The following is a 14,012-nucleotide window of genomic DNA, read 5'->3' as shown; positions in this document are numbered from 1 at the left end:
TGACCTGCACCCCACCTTGAGAGCCCCACAGCCTCCCGCACGTGTCCAGGACCCTCCCCTTGGCTGTCCACGCCCGGGGTGCAGGGCCCCACCTGGCTAGCGCTGTCCAAGTACCCGGGGGGCAGACGGGGCAGCAAGAAGCCCTGGCCATTCGCCGGCCGTCGTGTGCACCTCAGAGGTCAGCTTCGAGGGCGTTTTTTCCAGTTAAAAGAGGAAACAACTGAGTTGTCGAGAAAGTTTATGTTCCCCTGGTGTCCGTCAGAGGCCGGGCAGCCCCACGAGAGAACAGACTTGAATAAGGGTGGGCTTCATCTGAGGCCCCGACTCTCCCTCAGCTCCCTTTTGTTTGCTTTTGTAAAAGTCCCCAAACCAGCCTGAGCTTAGGTCCTCGACTGCAACTGGGATGGTAGAAAGATGCACCCTGCAGGCCCCGGGCCCCGGGGGATGGCCTCTGCGGCTGGTGAGGGCACCTGGCCCCCGTGTAGGAAGCGCCCTGCGCAGGAGACAGGGTCGTAGCCATCCCACCATTACCCTCTCTGGCCCTCCTCTGGGACAGGACTGCCGGCTGCCCGTTTTTCAGTTCGGGAACTGGCATCGAGGAGGGGCAGTGGCTCTCTTGGCAATGGGAGCCCCACGTCAGGGCTGGACGTCCGTGCTGTGGGTCTCACGGTCTCAGGGTCAGAGGGTCAGAGAATGTGGCTTTCACCACCTTGCAGGCACCTGTACCTCCTATCTGGGGTCAGACTGGGCTGCCCAGACGTGGGGCACAGGACTCAGGAAAACCCAGTCTCCCGAGCACCTCGACTGCAACACTAGTTTCAGCCAGAACGTGGTTAGCATCAGAGTCCAGAGTTTAAAAGGAACCAGAGCCCCTGCAATCCCCTGGCTCCGCTCACGAGGGGCTGGGGGCTGTCAGGTGGCCGCGTGGACTCACCTCCCAGAGCCTCTGGGCCAGGGAGATGCCGAGGCCTGGGGTCGGCACCCAGGTGACCACGCCTGAGAGGTCCTCAAAGAGGCCATCAAGTCAGAACAAGAGCATCGGGGCCCTGACCCGGGCGAGCTCCCTCTGGCTCCGCAGCGCCCCTCGTCGGATCATCGTGAAGGCGATGCCTCAGGAAGCGGCTGCCTCCAGAACAAAACACCCCCGCGCAGGGCAGCTGTAGCGTTCGCCTCACGTCCTTGGGTCACCCACCCCACCCCGTACCCTCTCTGCTCGTCCCCGTGACCCCAGATGCTGGCACTGAGACATTGGCGCCGTGTTCCAGATGCCATCTGGCCCACACGCTCATCAACTACACCACGAAGGGCCCGGCGGGGCTGACACGGAGCACCAGGCGGACGGCCAAGGACGTCTGAACACACGGCAGCGGGCTCTCTGCCGCGGCGGCCGCCCTGCGGGTCACGATTCGGGGGCCTAGGAGGTCTGGCTGTGCAGGACGGTGCACTGTCCCCGCCAGGACAGAAACCTCGTCGCCAGCCTCTCCGAGCTCTGCCCGCCTTCAGGGGGGTGCAGAGGCGGCCCCGCAGCGACCCAGTGGTCCCCTCACGGCAGTCCCCCCCAGGGCCACGGCCTGTGCTCTGACCTCAGTGCTTTCAGACTTGTGAACTCGCTTATTCTTTAAGATAACCTTAGGAGTCTACATAAAGCAAATGACTTTTAGTTTTAACAAATTTTACAAAGATTGCTTCTCGAAGCTGGAGCCATTGCAGGAAACCGAGGCCCCACGTTGACCCGGGGGCCAGTTCTGGTTACTCTCAGGCACGGCCCCGTGCAGACCGCACCCCCGGGAGGGCCAGTCCACGGCCCTGCGTGGGCCTTGCCTCTTCCCACCGCCCCTGTTGCCATAGGTCACCTCCTCCACGGGCTCCTACGGGTGCCTCCCTCCACGTCACAGTGAATCCAGCCGGAGGAAGTCATTGTCCTCAAAGCGAGGAAGGCTGTGGACGAATGTGCGTGGCCCCCAAAGCTCACTTCTTGAAGCCTGATCCCCAGTGATTGGGGTTTGACAGAGTCATGGTGGTGGGGCCCACGATACGGACAGCGCCCGGATTTTCTCCTCGCTGCGTGAGGACATGGCAGGAAGGCTGCTGTCAGCGAGCCAGAGCCGACCCTCCAGCACCCTGACCTCAGACTTCCAGCCTCCACGTGGGAGAAGTCAGGGTCTCGTTCAAGCCGCCTGGTTCTCATGGGCTGAGCTCTCACGTCGTGGCTCCAGGGCCCGCCAGCCCCTGAGGAGCAGGGTGAGGGCAGAACCCATCCCAGGCCTGCCCAGGGGCCTGGTCACGTGGCCCACAGTGGGATGACAGATCCAAGTCCTAGAACGGCCTCGGCACCACCAGGAGTGCACGTGATCCCTACCAACATCACCAGGGGAAGATGGGCCCGTCGGCGGGCAGTGGTCCCTCCCTGAAGGTGGCTCCTTCCCGATGGAGGTCCCTCCTGAGGCTGGTCCCCGGGCCAACTGCCCATCGCTGGCAATAAGGGCACGTGACTGAGGTCCTGCGTCAGTGTGGCCACGTCCCTCCTTTGTGGGGACAGTGGCAGCCAGGGGCTCCCGTGCCAGGGGGCTCAGCAGTCCCAGAAAGGGAGTGGGCACCGCTCTGCCCCGGGTCAGCCAGCAGAGCCGCTGCTCGGAGAAGCCGTCGCGTGGCCTCTCCCCCGAAGGGCTGCGTCCACACCGTGTACTTTGCTGGGCCTGCGGGTTGGTGTGCCCCAGGGGCCTGCAGAGGGCTGCTGTGGGGGCGTGTGTTTGTCTAGTGGACACAGGGCGGCACAACTACGCGCCCCTCCCCCCACCCACCGTGGGACCAACTCATGGCTGTCCAGCTTCGTCATTCTCAGGTCACACCTGGGTCTCAGGGGCCTCGAAAAAGCGTCCTCAGGAGCCGTGTCTGTTCCCCATCATAGAAGGTCCACCCCCCACTGTACGGGGTTGTGCGCTGCCCCACGACGCACGGCCATCCATCCTTCGTCATGTGCACTGGCTTCGCTGTATGAGGCCGTCCAGTCCCCGCGACGTGAGGGGCAGAAGGCTCACAGGTGGAGGGACTGGTTCCTGGGACACTGGCTGGGACAGGCCACCTGGGTGACCCCACGGGTGCTGGCCCAGGGTCGCAGCCCGTTCTGAGGGATGCATTTGGGGTTTGACTCCAGAAGGGCCCATGACTGACAGTGGCCAAGGGGCCGGGGTCGGAAGTCACGCTCTCCATCCTCAATGGTACCAAATATATCAAATCCAGTAAAAATGGGGTTTGAAGCAGCGGGGCTGCAGTCTCCCTCCCCCTCGGGACGGGCGCCCTCAGTATCCTGCCCCCTCCCCAGGCCAGGGAGCTTCCTACAGGGTCGCCCCCACATGGTAAACACCCCCGCCTCGCCCGCCGCCCCCCGCTGCTAGCTGTGCCTGGAGCCTCAGCACGTCCCCCAGGCCTGGGGTATCGTCCTGGCACAGATTGGCCAGAGGGACTGCCCCGGGGACCCTGCCTCTGCACCTGGACACGTGACCTTTGCTCAAGAAGAACAAACACCCCAGCCGGATGGAGGCCTCTTGCTCGTCTTTTCTTTTTTTTGAGATTATCTTTGAGGTAAAACTGATATAACATAAAATTAACCGTTCCGAAGTGTTCAGTGGCATTTTGTGCAGTTGTAATGTGCACCCCCTCATCTAGTTCCAGAACATTCTCAACGCCAGAAGGAAACCCCGTGCCCACTAGTTCAGTCTCCCCACAGGTCCTTTCGCAGTGACACTCGGAAGACTTCGCCGCCGAGCTGAGCTGCCCGTGGGTCCAAGGTCTGGGCCCGGCTCCCACCCTGCTTGCGGGGGACCCGGCAGAGAGGCTGGGGCTCCGAAGGGAGATTGGGACCTGGAGGGAGGGGGAGGAGGAGTTCCAGGGTCCAGGCTGATGCCCTGGAGAGCCGGGTGCCCGAGGCCGTGGGGGGCGCAGGGGGTGCGGCGCAGAGCAGCAGCCAGGAGGCCTTGCGTGTCACCCAAGGAACACGTGCGAGGTTAGCACGTAAGTGACAGAACGGGGAGAGATGCTGTCCCCACGCAGCTCCGGGCGCACGTCTGGCCGGGAGAGTGACACAGACGCCAGCCAGCGCGGGGTCCGGGAGCCCCTGTGCCGTCCTGACGCGGCTGCGCCCAGGGGGACCCGCGCCCCCGGTGCCTCCTTCCAGTTGCCGCTGCAGCCACGGTTTGCAGAATCGGGGAAGAGCTAAATAAACGGTCCGGGGGGTAACCAGACCCCTACCTGCTGCCTGTAAGGGGAATGCAGGTTCCCGGGAAGTATACCCCATTTGGAGTTGGTGGTGTTGGCGAGGCCACCCTCCTGTGGAGACGGGTGCGCCTGGGGGGCCCGCGGCCGGCTAAGGAGGGTGCCCTCGGCCCGGGGACGGCTCAGCCAGGATCGGAGTCGGCAAGTGAGACTTTCACTCGTCTAAAATCTTACTTTTCAAGAGAGCAAAAAGGGGGAAACGCCAGCCACCGTCAGAGCTGGGTGGGGGGTACGGGATCCCCCCGGGTATTCAAGACAGACCCTTGTTTTAAGTAGAGTCCCTCTCGTGAGCTTGTAATGCCACGTCTGGGAGCGCCGCAGCCCCCGCTTTCCCATGCGGCCCCAGCGTGGGCCTCTCGCCCGGCGTCGTCTGCCCGGCCCCCGCAGAGCCCCAAGAAGCCACATCCCTGAGCCCCGACATGGCCAAGAGAAGCATCTCCACGGCCACCCTGAGGTGGCGGGGCTGCCCGCTGTGCCCAGCATTCTGGAAGACGGGCGTTTTGAACAAGGGGTCCTAGGACCGCGCTGTCCTGCCGACAGGTGCCCGGGCAGCCCAGGGATCTGCATGGACCCCAGATTGCTGCCCCGGCCCAGATCCGTGCCCTGGACTTCCTGTGGGGTTGGGGACGCAGCCACGGGCGTGGGTGTTGTGGCGCTCCGTGGTGCAGAGGGGCTGGGCCAGGCTCCTGCCGTGACACCGGGGCGGTCTGTGTCCCCCCAGGAGCTGGGATGGTGGTGGACTGGGAGCAGGAGACCGGCCTCCTCATGAGCTCGGGGGACGTGCGGATCGTCCGGATCTGGGACACGGACCGTGAGATGAAGGTGCAGGTAAGCCCAGCCCCCGCCCGGCCCCCAGCTCCGCTCCCCCCACAGGCCGTCCTCCCAGAGAAGCAGGAGTCGGGGAGGGAGAGGCCTCCACCCCGTCGGAAGCTAATTAGCTCCTGATCCGCCCTCCTCGTGACACCCTGACCCTCCGTCGCCGCATGATTAAGCCTCTGCTAATCCTCATTATTTCCCAATATTATTTTATCTGTGCAAATGAGGGAATATCAGAAAGCCGCAGGGTGAAAACATTTTAAATTGGAATGGTGAATTATTTCCCTGCATGCTTGCTTCGTAAAGAGTCTTTTACTTCCAATTTTAATCAACAGAGCGAGGATGGGACTGGTCTTGACTGAGACAACCTGGGAGGGGCCGTAGGGAGTAGGGCGCAGACAGCTGGGGACCACCGAGGCTCTGGGAGGCGGTGCTGGCTATGGCGTGAGGCCTGGGAGCTCCGTCCTCCTGGCCTCCCACCGGCCCTGAGCCTCCCGCCAAGCCCTCAGTGACACCGGCGCCCAGAGGAGGAGAGAGGGCTCCGGGTCCATCTGGAAGGGCTGGGGACGGAGCCGCTGTGAGGCCAGGGCACGCTCTTCCAAGCCACCGCCACCGCTCCACGGGTTCCACTGCCAGGGTGGCCGCCCAGGTGGAGGTGACCTCCGTCTGCCCTGCGCTCAGGGCCTCAATGCCACGGTGCCCTTCCCGGGGCCCCTGCAGCCCTCCCGTGCAGCAGGGACTCGCCGGTGCTCACAGCCCGTTCTTGGGACTTGGGACGTGTCTCCAGCTCAGCTGCCTGGGTCCCACCCCTCCCGCCTGCAGGTCCCCTGAGCAGGCCACAGGCCGGGTATCCCAGGGGTGTGGCTGCGGCCCCTCATCCTGGTGCCTTTTAAGCAGATTGGATCCATGCACGTGGGATCCCTTCCCCGTGGGCCCGACAGCAGCAGAAGCCCTGACAATGGGAAGGCACTTGCCCTCCTGTGGCCCCTTTTGTCCCCTGCTCTTTCCTCCCAAGCATTCATCACCCCTGCCCTCCTTGGTCTTTACACCTGCCCGGAGGAGAGGCGAACTCCCTGGCCCCTTTCCTGAACTAACTAGGAGGATCCCTCCCCACCAAGTTGTGCTGCGTCTTCCCTTTTAGGGAAGAGAGACATTGGAAAGTAGTTGGCACCAAAGCCAGTTTCCAGAGTTGTGTGCTGGCTGTGGCCCTGGGGACTGGGGACCGGCTCACAGGCTCCCTGTGCCTTCAATGGCTTCCCCAGTAGAGAAGGCAGGGCCCCATGTCAGGGGTGGTGGCACGCCCGGCCGCCGTGGGTGGGCCTCACTGCCGTCCCTGTGCCCCAGGACATCCCCACAGGCGCCGACAGCTGCGTGACCAGCCTGTCCTGTGACTCCCACCGCTCCCTCATCGTGGCCGGCCTCGGCGATGGCTCCATCCGTGTCTACGACCGAAGGATGGCGCTCAGTGAATGGTAACCCTCCCCCGAGCACCAGCACCAACCAGGTGGTCATGTTCCTGCCAGGTTCCCGGGCCCAGACAGAGTGAGCCTCCCAGAGCCCACTGGGCACCCCCCACTGAGGCCACATTCCCACGACGCACGGAGCGGGGCCAGCAGGGCTGGGGACCCTCCCTGAGCTCAGTGGACAGCCAAGGAGATGGTGTCAGGGAGCACCTGTGTGGGCATCATGCAGCGCGGAGCCCTGCGCACGGTCAGGGCGGTTCCCGGCACTGGGGGCCAGTGCTGTCCCCTGTGGGCAGTGAGGAGCTGAGGTCCCCATGGTGGTCCCGAGCCCGAGCCCCACTGCACGGCCTCCAGGGGCACCTGAGGTGCTCATTAACACCTACTCCATCCCAGAACATCCAGCCTGGCCTTCGGGGTGCAGGGTGGCAAGTGGGCAGCTGCGTGGGATGAGCCACGGGGCAGGCTGTTGGCTGCAGAGGCCCTGGTGCCGGGACAAGCCGGCCAGGTCAGGGCTGGTCTGCAGGTGCAGCCCCGAGGCTGGAGCGGTGCCGGGTGGGCCCGCACGCACCCTGCAGGTTCTCCCTAGAAGGGTCCCCGCGGGGGAGTGGGGCTTCTCTCCGGGCTGCTGGAAATACCCCCCGCGGCCGCGAGCACACGGAAACCCACTGCCCCTGCGCTTTTAAAGTGTGGATTTATGGTACATGAGTTTTATCTCCATCAGACTGTCAGTTTAAAAAGCTACCCCGAGCAGGCAGTAAAGTCACAAATTGACCCGAAAAGAGCCAAGGATGATGGAGTGGCTCCGAGGGTGCAGCTGGGGACCCCCAGAGCCCACGCCTCCTCCTGATGCTGAGGGCAGTGACGCTGGGCACCTGTGCACCCCAGCTGTGACCTGGGGCTCGCTGTTGGAGGGCGGGGGGCTCTAGGGCAGCAGCGCTGTGCTCCCAGGGGCCTGCTGGCGTCCGGGCATCACGTGAATGGTGGGCGCAGGAGACCCTGACCCCTGTAAAGGAACAGCGGGTTTCCCTGGCTCAAGAGAAGTCACACCCTCGGCAAGCCTGGCCCCCCCCCCCCCCCCCCCCCCCCCCCCGCCTCCCCTTCCCCTCCCCTGGGCAGCCCCCCAGGCTTTGACCCTGCCTCCTCCCCTCCAGCCGCGTCATGACGTACCGGGAGCACACGGCCTGGGTGGTGAAGGCCTACCTCCAGAAGCACCCCGAGGGCCACATCATGAGCGTGAGGTAACGAGCACGAAATATTTATGAGACGTTTTGCTGTAAAAACAGTATTTTCTCCTCCATTTAAAATATGTCCCTGGTATTTAAACAGCTGGGAAAGGGTGGCATTTCCGGGCAGTAATCAACCTCCGCTCTGGGACCGGCCGGAAAGCTCAGGGCCGGTGGGAGGGCAGGGACACACTGGGCCTCCAGCTGCAGAGCCGTGCCCGCTGGCGACGGGAGGCTTGCTCCGTGGGGGCTGGCGGGGTGTGCCCGGGAGCCGGTGGGCCTCTTCCGGCCCTTTGCTGCGGGATCTCTGCGTGGAGTAGCCGTCTGCCCGTAAATTCATTTCTGCTGCCCGGTAAATCCCGTGCTGAGAGCAGCGAATATTTATTTGCCCGTTAAAGGGACAGCAAAATGTGATTTACTGTCACAGAGCCACCATTGCTCCAAGAGGTGCTCTCGGCCTTGTTCGGAGTATTAAAGCAGAACATAGCTCTCGGCACGACACCCGCCGGAGCCCGAGGGCGGGAAGGAGGGGCTCCAGGGGCCACGTGCCGCCCCGCGGCCTCCCCGCCTCCCTGCCCCCCCTCCCATCCCTTAACTGCATCCCTGGCTGCACGAAATCTAATCTCCGGGACTGGAAATGAAACCCATAACTCACACACACACACACACACACACACACACCCCCCGTGTCTTTGCTTACGCTGCTCCGCGCCTGGGCCGCAGGGCCTGGTCGGGCTCTGGTGGGGAGTCTGGGGCTCGGGGCCGGTGGGGCGGGCTCATGCTCGGCCTCAGGGGCCAGCCGGCCTTGGCCTTGAGCAGTGCGTGTGCACACGGGCCCCGACGGTGACCCTTTCCCGGCAGTGTCAACGGGGACGTGCGTTTCTTCGACCCTCGGATGCCAGAGTCTGTGAACGTCCTTCAGATCGTGAAGGGGCTCACGGCCCTCGACATCCACCCCCAGGCAAACCTGATCGCCTGGTAGGTACCAACCCTGAGGGAAAATGAGAGGCCTCTCCTGGCCCGACCCTCTCAGAGCACCACAGTCAGCCAGAGCACCACAGTCAGCCTCGGGCCTCCATGTAAACAGCCGGCGCCGTCCCCCATGCCTGGGAAGCAGTGCTCTTTGGAGCCACATTATTGTGGGGACCCTCGTGCCTGGGTGATGGGCGGCCAGGGCAGCCCGGTGTCTGGGACGGTGCCGTGTGGGGGGAGGGGCCACCGCCCAGCTTCTCTGCCCTGCCCTGCTTCCGCCCCGGCGGGAGGCTAACCCCGGACCTCCTTGTGCGCAGCGGCTCCATGAATCAGTTCACGGCCATCTACAGCGGGAACGGGGAGCTCATCAACCACATCAAGTACTACGACGGGTTCATGGGCCAGCGCGTCGGGGCCATCAGCTGCCTGGCCTTCCACCCGCACTGGGTCTGTGTTCCCACACCCGGGGCTCGGGGCACTCGGGGCGGGGGGACAGGGGACAGAGGGGGCATGCGGGCAGGTGGGACTGCAGCCGGGCCCGCCCCACACCACCTTGTCCCATGTCCAAGAAGGTTGAGAAACAGGATCTTGTCAGGGCATAGGGTCTCCAGGGGTCACGGCCCCCAAACTGCCTCTAAAAGCAGCACCACATTCCTGCATCAGGCAGGGCGTCGTGGGCTGCACAGACATGAGGCAGCCCACTCTTCGTCACCTTTGGGCCTGCACTGATGCCGCCCCTGCAGAAGCCTCGCAGTGAGGAGGGTGCTGGGCATCCTCACCCAGCCCGTGGGCCCCGGGGAGGAGCAGCCCAGATCTGTGCTCATCCCTTACGGCCGCTCCACGAGTCTGTGGGCTCCGCCAGAGGCCCCCAGGCAGTGTGGGGCTCTCAGCCTGGACGCACGGCGCTGGGTTCGCAGAACCATCCCCACAGGGAGCCGTGAGGGCCCCGCATCCCTGTGGCAGGCTGTGGGGCCTCTGCCGAGAGCCGCAGCGGGGTGGGGATGAGGAAGCTGCACCGCGCCCTCCCGCCCGCCCGCCTGCCCGCTCACCTGCCCTGCTCTCCTCGCAGCCTCACCTGGCCGTGGGCAGCAACGACTACTACATCTCCGTGTACTCCGTGGAGAAGCGTGCCAGATAGCAGGCGCCCCCCCACCCCCCCACCAGGCCTCCGTGTACATACTGGATCCACCGCACCACCCTGAACACTGGTCCTGACCTGCTGCCAGGGGCTCCCGGAGGCCCCTCGCTGTCTGTCTGTCCGTCCGTCTGTGGTCACTGTCATGCCCAGGAGCCCAGGGAAGGGGCCTCTGGTGGAGTCCTGCTGTGTGACAGCCCAAGGACCGTCGCAGACATCCCAGCACCCTTCCCGTCCTGTTTTGCTTCTGAGATTTTTAAAGGGGGAAACGCACTGGTTCTGTTTTGCGAGGACCCAGCATTGACTCCAGGAAAGCTCCGAGACGGAAGCCGGCTCCCCGGGGCTCAGCCACCCCGGCGGATGGGGGAGCTCTGGGGCTCATCGCGGGTCTCTGGGCCGGGCATCCCCCTGGCTGCAAGCCACACGCTCCGGGGGGGCATTTCCAAGCAGGCTGGGAGGGGGCATATTCAAGAGAGCCGTACATGTGGAAGGAGAGAGCCCGAGCCTCCCGCCAACCCCCAGTCCTCGCCCACTGGGGGCCTTCACGGCCAGACGGTGTGAGGCTGGGCACCGCTCCTCCGCCACGCAGCCCACCCCCTGGCACGGGCCCCTCTCACCACAGACCCGCTAGCAGGAGGGGCCTGTGGCTTTGGACAGGTGAGGCAGGTCCTTGGTGATCCGGCCACCACTGGGCCACGGGGCCTGTTTGTCTCTAGTGCTGCCCCTGGGCAGGTGCAGTGACAGCCACCTGGGCCTGTGGCCTCCCACACGGGTGTACACGTGTGCGCAGGGCCCACGGTCTCCACACCCGAGCCCGCACATGCGTGTCCACGTGTGGCCCCGTGGCCTCCCTGCCGGCACGTGCATCACACACGTGATGCCCCCCAGCAGGGGGCGGCTGGGGACCCAGGGGCGTCTGTGGTAAACAGTGGCCCGTGTTTGCCGCCACTCGCTGGTGCAGCAGAAGTGTGTATCTTGCAATGAGTAACGCAGAAGTCTCGTGGTGGTCGCTTCAGGGTGTGCCCGGGCGTCTGCACGTCTGCACACATGGGTGTGCGCGTGTCCTCACAGCCCGTGCAGACCTCAGGGCCATGGGGACCGTTTCCCCACGAAGGACAGCCGCGGTGTGCTGACCGATGACAGCGCTTGTAAAACAAAACCCCAATGATGAGATTCTGAAAAGCATTTTTCCATTTTCCTTGGGAATCACGGTTACCGTGGAAGAGTGAGCTGGCTTAACCACCCCGCCGCCAGCGGCCTCGCCGGAAGGAGGGCCCCTGCCCGGGACGACCCCCTGCAGCGGGCCCGGGGCGGGCGGGGCGCGGGCCGGTCTAACCGGGGCCCACGCGAAAATCCAATCATGGAGTTAACCGGGGCTCCACAGAGCACGCCCTGAAGGTTCGTTTATCTCTATTTATTTTACCAAATGAGAATTGCGGAGTGAAAGCGCGAGCGATCGGCAACTGTTCATGACAATAAACAAGTGCAGAGGTGACCGGCTGCGGCCTGGTGGCTCGGCCCGGGGGCGGGGGCGGGGGCGGGGCCTTCTGTGGGAGGGGCATGGAGGGCTGGCGCCGCGGGGGTGGGGGAGACCTGGGTGTGCCCCGGTCGCCCGAGGCCTGCTTGACCTCCACTCCAGCAGGGCGGGGCGCACCCCAGGTCCGGGGGCGGGCGCAGGGGCACAGGGGTGCAGTGCGGGGAGGCTCCAGCGCCCTCGTGTCGCCCCGCGGCCAGCACAGACCAGGGGCCACCTGAGTCCCAGGACGCAAGGTCCCCATCCCTGCCGCGCGGGCTTCCCGGAGGAAGCGCTGGTTGGCTCCCGGGGTGAGGGGTTCTGGGGGGATCGTGTGCGTCCTTGTTCTGGAAGGAGGCTCGGGACAGGGTCCCCAGGGCAGCCGGCAGGTGGGCTGCAGCAAGAGGCAGGCAGGTAAGAAAGGGGCCAGGTCACGGGAGCAGCACCATGGGTCCCCAGATCGATGACACCCCCGTGCAGCGGGACCCCCAAACCGTACCCGGTCTGGAGACGCCAGGCAAGGCCGCTGCAGCAGGATCCCAGGGGACACTCCATTTCCCCCTTTCCCAGCTTCCAGGAGCTGCCGGCGTCCAGGCTCCGGGCCCGTGTCCCGTGTCCCCGTGGCTCTGACGCTGACCCTCCGCCTCCTCTTCCACTGTGAAGGCCCAGGGGTGTGGGGGCGGGGGGACAGTCTCCAACACCCCGAAGCCCAGTGCCCTGGAGGCACGGCTGGAGCAGGACTCGGACATCCTTAGGGGCTTTAATCCGCCCACTGCTCCCTCTGTCTACAAGGCAGGGGCCCCTCTGGCCAGAGGAGGGGGCGGCGGCGGGAATGGGAAGGAAAGCGTCTATGCTGCCACGGTGGGGAGAAGGGGTCGGGAGGGGCAGAGGCTGCACCTGCTGTGCTGGGGGGCGTCGCCATGGAAACCCGGGGCCTGAGCACTGCAGCTCCGGCTCCCCGCGGTGACGTCCGTGTTGTGCAGGAAGGACACCCAGCCCCCCCCCCCCCCCCCCCCCCCCCGCGCCCGTGCTTCCCCACAGAAAGTATCTTCCTACCAACAGACGAAAAGTAATATTTTCCGGCTCCAAGACTTGCATGCAAAGCCGGTGCTCACGGACACGCTCCCACAGGCAGAGGTGGCCACCGGGGGCGCCAGGGGCCCTGCAGTCGACTCGCCCCCAGCCCCAGTCCGGCGGCAGGGCAGGGAGGGCTGCGGCCTCCGGGTGGGCGTCAGGTGGGGTCGTCCTGCGGGGCCCCCTGGGGAGGCCCCATCCTGCTGGGGGCCTCCGAGGAGCGTCCCCTGGGCTGTCCTCACCGGGTGCTGACTGCGCCCGTCAGCACACCCAGGTGCAGAGGCCCCCGCCGGGTGCCCAGGCCGCCGCCACCTGTCCCCGCGGGCACACAGGCGCGCCCGGTGATGCCAGTGTCGGGCCCTGCACGGAGAGTGGGGAGAGGGCCCTGGGGATTCATCCGAGACCAGCCCGGGGGCAGCCCGGCCACCCACGGTGCCCAGAGAGCAGGGGTCAGCGCTCAGCCCCCATGGCCTCGTCCTTGTCAAGGTTTCCACCAGGGGCTTGACCTCAGGGCTTTGCTAGGACCTGGGCCACCCGCTCCTCCTCCTGGGGGGGACCCCTCCGGGTGGCCCGGCCACGGACAGGCTCTAAGCCGCCGAGCGGTCAGCTCCTTGGCTGACGGGTTGTGGGCCGTGGGGCAGCAGCATCCCCGCTTGTCAGCAGCAGGACGAGGAAAGGCCCTTTGGCTCCACTGGGTGCGGCGCGGCGACATGGGCCAAGGGCAGCCCCCGCGCCCCCCGCCCACCCAGCGCATCCTGGGGTGCAGCCGTCCCGAGCCCCCCGCCGCCCGCGGCAGCCTCCCCACGGCGCCCTGCGCACCCGGGACCCTCCGGTCAAACCCCCGGGCGCCTTCCCGCAGAACTGGGGGGACCGCCCCTCCGACGCACGGGGACGACGTGCGAGGGGCCGCGAGGTCGCCAGGCATAATGAGAAGGCAGACCTTGGGGGGCTCGAATCTCCCTGTTTCACAACTTCCTACGAAGCTACGATGATCCAAATGGTGCTGCTGGCGCGAGGCTGGGCTGCCTGGCAGGGGAGGGGGGCCCAGAGCGCCCCCCACCCCGAGCTGAGCGCCAAGGCCTCCAGCACTCGCCTTGCACCGAGGCAGACGCCCCCCCCCCCATCGGGCTAAAGGCGGGGGACAGCTGGGCGTGCAAGCCCCAGAAGCCGAGTGCAGGGGCCCTCTCAGCTCCCACCGCCCGCGAGAACCAACTTTGGGGTCGGGGCACAAACACAAGAACTGAACCCGCCAGGCTCGTGGGGAAGACACACGGGGAGTCGTCAGGCCCGGGGGTTTGCAGGGGCACCGGAGACACCTGCAGCGGAAGAGGAGGCGGTCAGACTTGACTGAGTGACACGGTTTGTGCATCAAATACATTTTCCAAGATGCAGGGAAGACAAGCTACGGACGACGGTTCTGCAGAAAGTGTGCAAACCGTGCGCCGGGAAGGCTTGACTGCCGAGAACACAGCCCTCTCACGGCTCAGCGGACATTAGCGAGAGGCTCGGCGTCATTAGTGTCTAGGAAAGCGCAAACAGGTGCC

General features: G+C 65.4%; 2 protein-coding genes across 4 annotated transcripts in view; one reads left to right on the top strand and one right to left on the bottom strand.

The window, feature by feature from the left end:
• RPTOR (regulatory associated protein of MTOR complex 1) overlaps positions 1–11,376 on the top strand; it is a 333,192-nt gene extending 321,816 nt beyond the window's left edge. For all 3 annotated transcript variants that reach the window (XM_038546355.1, XM_038546354.1, XM_038546353.1), the window contains 6 exons: positions 4,994–5,100; positions 6,433–6,560; positions 7,703–7,789; positions 8,636–8,752; positions 9,064–9,193; positions 9,816–11,376. In XM_038546355.1, the coding sequence (XP_038402283.1) occupies positions 4,994–5,100; positions 6,433–6,560; positions 7,703–7,789; positions 8,636–8,752; positions 9,064–9,193; positions 9,816–9,884 (638 nt within the window). In that variant the 3' untranslated portion in view covers positions 9,885–11,376. The remainder of the gene's footprint in view (positions 1–4,993; positions 5,101–6,432; positions 6,561–7,702; positions 7,790–8,635; positions 8,753–9,063; positions 9,194–9,815) is intronic.
• LOC119873390 (translation initiation factor IF-2-like) lies at positions 11,117–12,366 on the bottom strand. Its single transcript, XM_038549481.1, has 3 exons — positions 11,894–12,366; positions 11,505–11,788; positions 11,117–11,212 (listed from the first exon to the last, which is right to left on the bottom strand). Exons 1-3 carry the CDS (start codon positions 12,141–12,143, stop codon positions 11,117–11,119), a joined length of 630 nt encoding a protein of 209 aa, XP_038405409.1. The 5' UTR covers positions 12,144–12,366.
• Positions 12,367–14,012: the final 1,646 nt, after the last annotated feature.

Source organism: Canis lupus, chromosome 9 (genome assembly GCF_011100685.1).
Source record: "Canis lupus familiaris isolate Mischka breed German Shepherd chromosome 9, alternate assembly UU_Cfam_GSD_1.0, whole genome shotgun sequence".
NCBI lineage: Eukaryota > Metazoa > Chordata > Mammalia > Carnivora > Canidae > Canis > Canis lupus.
The sequence above is the reverse complement of the archived record's forward strand: the minus strand, read 5'-3'. Positions and strand labels throughout refer to the sequence as shown.